The 7513-nt window shown below is 37.1% G+C and overlaps 1 protein-coding gene across 1 annotated transcript in view; it reads right to left on the bottom strand.

Annotated features, from left to right (window-relative positions):
- The window catches only part of LOC107755098 (mothers against decapentaplegic homolog 3), a 48124-nt gene that overhangs the window by 10497 nt on the left and 30114 nt on the right, over nucleotides 1-7513 (bottom strand). The window contains exons 3-5 of the mRNA XM_016571767.1: nucleotides 4120-4254; nucleotides 2042-2116; nucleotides 1600-1650 (exon numbers count right to left, since the gene is read on the bottom strand). Of these exons, the coding sequence (XP_016427253.1) occupies nucleotides 1600-1650; nucleotides 2042-2116; nucleotides 4120-4254 (261 nt within the window). The remainder of the gene's footprint in view (nucleotides 1-1599; nucleotides 1651-2041; nucleotides 2117-4119; nucleotides 4255-7513) is intronic.

Below are 7513 nucleotides of genomic sequence, written 5' to 3' on the forward strand. Positions count from 1 at the left end.
GTTGGCTTAAAAGCAGGGCACCCTCCTGAATTCTTAACACACTCTGATATGTGCACGAGCGCATTTATAGTGTCTGTAATGAGCCGATTTCGTGGATGAGTATAGAAACCCTATGATTACAACTACCATAATTTGAAGAGTCACAAAATTCTGAAATTATCGTACATTATGGGATTTTTTAAATTATTGATCGTATATCGTACAGAGGTCAAAATTATAGTAAAAATACGATAATTATCGTACGTATGGCAACACTGGTTCACACACATCCCATAAAGATCCCGTAAAGACACGTGACATTACGATGTGACGTGTAATGTGTGACGCGTTCTGTTTCACAAGCTGGCGAACGATCTCAGCTTCAGCGCGGATAGTGAGGAGCTACCTGATCTCCGCTTCATTACAGTTTGCACATATTTTTTCGTCGCGAATGTTGATCTGCCTTCAAAACACCCGGTAAAAGAGTCGTACGATAATGTGCGTCATCACTACGACACACCCTTTACGGCATTGGCTCTGGCTTTTGTTCACACAGAGCTCATTCCGGGACTGAATCTGGCAATGTTACTAGGTCCCCAACCCGGGATCAATCCCGGGACGCGTTTGAGTTCACACAGAAGGCACTCCTGCAATTTTCCGGGACCAACGTGCAGTGTGAAAGGGGCTTAACTGACAGTCACCACTGATAAGCTACCACTAAATATTGTACAAACTTAATTTGCTGTAAAGTTGCTTTGCAACGATCAATCGTGAAAAGTGCTATACAAATAAACTTGAATTGAATTGAATTAAAGCCACATTTAAAAAAATGCATGAATGACTTTTCATTAATTTTCATTAACAAAATGTCAAACCAACTGTCATTTATTTTAAAGAAAGATAGCACAAGCACATTCTTCAGGCACAACGTGTCACAAAAAGACAGTTCTTAGATTTTAAATAATAAACAAAATGATAAACAACACACCATTACTTAAAAGCGAGACACTCTACCCACATCCGAAAAAAGTTAGCTTGCTAGTGTGGGAGTTTTTTTAGATTCTGTAAAAAATATGGTGAATTAAACACCCCAATCTGCAGGAAGTGCAGATCAACAGGAAGCTCTTTTTGTTTGCTTTTGGCCAGTTATGCTTACAAACTCACTCCCTGTCTCCCTACACTTGTATTTTGAGTGTGACTCATTGATCAAAAAAGAGAAATGCAACAGTTAAAGATGAATTTAACTTGAATTTAATTTGTTGTTTTTTATTTCTATATATATTGTGATAATAGTGTGTATATATTTTTACCTCGTAAATCGTTATATCACGAAAATCTGATATCATTATCTGATCAAGACAAAAATAATGTAGACTCAACATGATGGTCAAATGTTAGTAAATCATAAAGGTCACAGGTAATTGGCCTAAATAACATCTGGCAAAGGGAATACCAATGAAAACTAGCCGTTGAGCTAATTTGGGTACATTTACATTTATGAATGTTGATTAATGTACACTGTCCCTTTTTTTTGGAACTAAATAAATAAACCGCACTTGTGGTTACTCTGCTAGGACACCAGCGTGAATTTACGATACACACACAAGCAAAAAGAGTTACCTAAATTGTTGTGGGCAGGAGAAACAGAGTTCGGTGACAGATTTGGAGACCCTGAAATGAAAAGGTCAGATCAATGTTTTAATGGTGTATGAATGTACACAGCACATTTTGATTAAATTACTTTTGATTAGATTTCCAATAATTCAAGTGTGCAGAGTCAATTATTCCACTTCCATTCCATTCAAGTTACCACATGTGTTTGTCTCATTTGTCAAATTTTTCAGGTTTTCGTTCCTAAATGTTCTTCTGCATAGATCTACTTCCTTACACCACTGATTAAGTATCAGAAAGAAACTCAAAAACAAAGTGGAAAAGTGATATGGAACTGAAATGCCACCAACAAACATAGAACTACTTCATAGCTGTGCAGTTATAGAAAATTCAGTGCCTCAATGTGTCATCTTTAAAGAATGCAACATCACAGTGGTATAACTGGCATCACCTGTGTCCATACTGCGGTTCATCTGATGATCGCTTGTCTCTCCATCCTCACTGATGTAGCCTGGAGGGGGTGTTTCTGCAATACACACAAACACGCAGGTTAGCCTGCATGCACACAATTCGTACACACTCTGTAACACATAACACATCCGGCAAAATCTAGCAGGTGCATCAGAGACAATGACTCACAAGGGTTTTATTTCCCCCCTCAGATTAAGACACATGATTTAGAAAGCTGGGTTCAGCTCAGTTTCAGCAGCAGGATATGAAACAACACACACTGCCCTATTACAGTAACAGCCTGCCTCTCTACAGCAAATGCCATTCTGATGGAACTAATCCCGGCCAAAGCCACTCCATACATACTCCATGGGATAATCTTCCTCTTATGTAGCCAAAACCAGTCTTTAAACCACTTCAGCATAAATTGTGTTGTGTCCGTCTGATGCAACAACGGGTAAACATCTCTTGAGTAGTCCTACAAATATAATAAACGACAGAACCGTAGCAGTCATTTGTTTACTGGGTGGGATTAACGTGTAAATAGTTAAATGGCTGTGATTCTTTATGCCCTTTTTCTCTTTTGAGTTCCCTGAGTGTACAATTGAGGCTTCACATGTACTTTGTATGTGTCTAAGGACATGGGTGTGTGCCATTCAGTGTCACATGATCCTTCCGAAATCATTCTAATATGCTAACAATGTTGAAAACAATTGTGCTGCTTAATATTTCAGTGGAAACAGGGATATATTTTTTCAGGATTCTTTGATTCATAGAAAGTTAGAAAGAGCAGCATTTATTTGAAATACTCATCTTTTGTAACATTATAAACATTAAGTCTTTCCTGCTCTAATGCATCCTTGCTGAAAAATGTATTAATTTCTTTAAAAAAAAAAAACGTACTGATCCCAAACTTTTGAATGTTGGTGTATATACAAGAGGTCAGAAACGCATATGACCACTTTATCTATAATGCAGACACTGGACCAGGGCTGCACGATAATGACAAAAATCATAATTATCAATTATTCCCTTGAAATTCTAATTGCGATTATTAATTGCGATTATCACAATCTACATTGAATGATGTTTATACCATTGTTTGAAGCAACTGCATGCCATATTTTTATATGAAAATAAACAAGCTGAAAACACTAACTGAAAAACTTTTATTGCTTTTCTATAGTATTAAGCCTCAAATGTCAACTATACATTGGATTGGTTTCTTCTTTAAATAAAAAAGTAAAAATCAGCATGATATTATAATGTTATACTAAAACTAAAATTGAAACAATGGAAAAACCCTTAAGATAACATGTAGCAAGAAAAAAAAACACATCTAAGTGGACTTTAAACGATTAATTGCACCTTTGAACGATTATGTAATTGTGGCATCCATAACTGTAATCGCGATTAGAAATTCGATTAATTGTGCAGCCCTACACTGGACAAAAGTCAATGACTGCCTTCTTACCTGTCAATCAACCACTGAACCAAAACAAGGGTTTTAAACTTTGCCGTTTCAAAAGAAAATAACCGTACAATAATAACATTTGTAAAAGCACACATAAATATGCAAAACTATGACTGAAGCACATCTAAAGTTAAGTTACAGTTATAAATAAATCAGGTATAAATAACTACAATGATTCTGCTTGATGAACATGATTTTTTTCATGCGTTTACTTTTCTTTATTGGTGCTTCATCAACACTGTAACACAATGATGTAGTGATTGTCTTCTGCCTGAATGGAGGCCAGTGGACAGGGCTATTGCTCTATCTGGTGTTTTGTCTCTTTCCTCCTCCTACATCCTTCCAGTAAAGTGATCCACCCACTGCCCACTAGACCACTGGAGCTACAGCTACAGGCTAAGCTTACTCTATTAAATCCGGAGAACACTTCAGATTGTGCTGCTTTATGGCAGATGATGACGATATATTATTTTAGAGGCCACTTGATGTTATTTGGTTTGGCTTTTCTGTTGTACCTCACGGCTAATCTGATTTTATAACACTATGAACCTCAACTCCAAGAGTCTTCTCCAGTTCTTCCTTACTACTGTGTATTTGTCTCCTACCTGGTATGTAGTTGCTCTGGGGTTCGATGCCAGCGGGGAAAATGGTGTTTTCTGGGATGGAGTGACTGTAGTCATCCAGAGGAGGAAACTCACTAGGGATTTCAGTGTGACGAGGCACCAGCACTGGAGGAAGAACTTTAGTGAAGGAGAGAAAGTGAAAAAGAATGAGAAAGAAGAAGAGAAAAAAGATACCTAAATTACAACACAAACAAAACATATATATTGATCCACAACTGGCACAACATACTGCAGATACTTCTAAAATACTATTAATGCTAAACTGGGCTGTGCGATATGGATAAAAAAAATACTATCACAATGCGATTTCGACTATCACAATAGAATTTTGACACAATATTGCCTTACACTTTACATTCATAAATGCAACATTCATAAATTTGTTCTGCTTGACTTTATCTGAAGTAGTTGCATAGTATTTAACTTGTTTTGTGACACAAAACATTTTAAATAGCAGTGAAATTTCACAATTCTCAATTCCAATTTTGATACCACAGCAAAAACTACTAGCCTAACTAATATAAAGTTCAAACATTATTCAAGAGAAAACACCTAGTTAAATAAGATAAGAAGATAAAATAAGAATAACTAAACAAATCACAAGTAACAACAGAAATAAATACAACTGGACAAAGATACAAATTAATAAAACAATGCTTTTCAGGTATGTCTGACAGTAGTATTACAGTACAGAAATTGAATAACCAAATGTAAAACAACATTGCCTAGTCTTCATTGTATAAATTAATTATTGATTAATCTTTAAAAGCTACAAAAGTTATTCAGTCAAGAGCAGTGAGTGTTTTTCTCTTTGTCTTTTGTTGTTTGATTAACATTGAAACAGACATCAGAAGGTAGGCTGCTGTCCCTTTAAGACCTCATGTATGGATCTGTTATACTGATACACTTGCATTTTCTTTCTCAACTCTTTACTTTAATTTAAGACCTGAACATAAAAAGCGCAAAAAGACATTAAAGAGAACTATATTCGGAATTTGCTAGTGGTGGCTTTCTGTGTGCACTTTGGGTGTGTGTGCACAGAAAACCGTCTCAGACAGTGTGTGAGTACCCTGTTTCTGTGCTTTCTTTCATGCCAGTACAGTAAGCCCGCTCTGTTCTTTTCTGTTCTCACACTAGAATTAGGCGTGTTGCATTCTGATAGCACACTGAGGGGGTGGCGAAGAAATTGTGCTTTTTGCGGTTTAGAAATCGCAGTCTCGCATCACAATTTTATTACGATTTTGATTAATCACACAGTAGGGCTGCACGATATTGGAAAAAACTCACATTGCGATATTTTATTTTTCTGCGATATATATTGCGATATGAAAAAAAAAAAAATAACCACATGACTTGAATAGTTTATTTGGGGAAAAAAAATAATCAATGATTGAGGTGATTTTGTAGGCGAGTAAATCAGCATAGGAAATAAACAAATTACAAGCATAGATAAATATAACAGAACAAAGATACAAATGAAATAAGCAGTGCTTTAGCCTATATTTTTCAGGTTAGTCTAACAATATTCAGGTACAGAAATTGAATAATCAAATGTAAAATAACACTGCATAGTTTTCACTATAAATTAAATCTAATAAATCTGTGTTAAAGCTACAAAAGTGAGTTTTCTTTGTGTATTGTTGTTTGATTAACATTCATAACACAGAAAGCCTCAGGAACATTAAACTGCTGTAAACCAATATACTGTTACACATCCATTTTCTTTCTCAATTGTTTCCCTTCGCCTAAGCCATAAGCAACTGCTTTTACAAGGATACTTGCAGAGCACAGTATTTCAGGCACAAATAGAAGCAGAAGTGAACAGAATTCAGTGTTCACGTGCATCTGCGTGGCTCTCACCGTGTCTACACCGGACATGCGCGGCGCGACAAAATAAAACGAACCCATTAGCCTATAATCAGTGATGCTGTCTGTCTACACTGGATGCGGTGCGGCACGACAAATCCCCGACAGTAAACTGATGCCACGTTCTCTTTATGACGTACTGACACAAAGTTCAAATGATTGGCAACGGTCGCTTTGTCGCGTCCAGTGTAGACCATAGACTGTGTATGTAGACAGACTTTAGGGCCGTTCACATGTCGCGCCTAAAAACGCGTGGTAAAACGCCAGTCGTGCCGCTTTCTCCTTCTTTCCAAAGCGCTCGGGAGCTTGCGCTTTCGTGGCGTCTGCCGTTGCTAAGCGACCGTGACCTGCGCTCTCCACGACGACGCGGAAGTTTCAACAAAGGATAAATGGATTTCTAGCACTGAAAATCGCGTGCAGTAGCTCTGCTACTAAATGTATTTAAAATGGATATCTCTGTACAGCTGTCGCGTCCGGCGTCTGTGTGTGAGCAAAGAAAACAATCAGTATAAATATAACGATCAGTAGCCTATACTAAACATCGCACATCCTGCAATGTGACTATCGCGGATGCGCACATCGCGATATCGATGCTGAAACGATATATCGTGCAGCCCTATCGCACAGCCCCAATGCTAAATATGTTGAGTATTATAAGGTTCAGAAGATCATAACATCATGTAACAGCAATTTTTTTTTAGATTGTTTTTAGGCGTTTTGCCTTTATTTAGATAAAAAAAGTGTAGAGTGTGGACAGGAATTGAAGATATGGAGATGGGAGTATTGTCTATAAAACTGTGTTGAATTTATAACCTACCTATAGAACAATATTAATGTAATTACCAGAGGTGTGACCAAGTCGTTTTGCAAGTCACAAGTAAGTCTCGAGTCTTTGCATTCAATTCTCGAGTCAAGTCCCGAGCCAAGACAGACAAGTCCCAAGTCAAGTCCCGAGTCAAGACAGACAAGTCCCAAGTCAAGTCCCGAGCCAAGACAGACAAGTCGCAAGTCAAGTCCCGAGTCAAGACAGGCAAGTCCAAGTCGAGTTGCAAGTCCTCAACTTTTAGCTTCAAGTCTTAAACAAGTCATTAGTGCTCTTTGCCCAAATTAGTGTCTCAGTATTAATTACCATATCAAATTCATAGTAATTTATATCAGGAAGGCAGGTAGAATATTTGACATAGTTCAATTTCATGTGAGATGGGTGCCCTTAGTAAAAAATATTTTATTAGTAACAGAATAGCAAAGACAGCATAATTTCATAGAAATAACAGCTGCAACATACTTTGCATGTGTGCATAAGAATAGCTATATGCTTCTAGGTGTTATATCTAAGCCAATGAGCCATTATTTGGAACCTCAATGAAATAGATTTAAAAACATGTGAATGGAAACGCAGAAAGAACTGCTTTGAAAGAACTACAAGAAATAACTGCAAGCATACTTTACAAGTGAGAGGAAACATGCAATATGGATGCAGACAAACTCATGAAGACAATCATTCAAAAAT

This window comes from Sinocyclocheilus rhinocerous, unplaced genomic scaffold (genome assembly GCF_001515625.1).
Source record: "Sinocyclocheilus rhinocerous isolate Xijiao unplaced genomic scaffold, SAMN03320098_v1.1 scaffold591, whole genome shotgun sequence".
In the NCBI taxonomy this organism is placed as follows: domain Eukaryota; kingdom Metazoa; phylum Chordata; class Actinopteri; order Cypriniformes; family Cyprinidae; genus Sinocyclocheilus; species Sinocyclocheilus rhinocerous.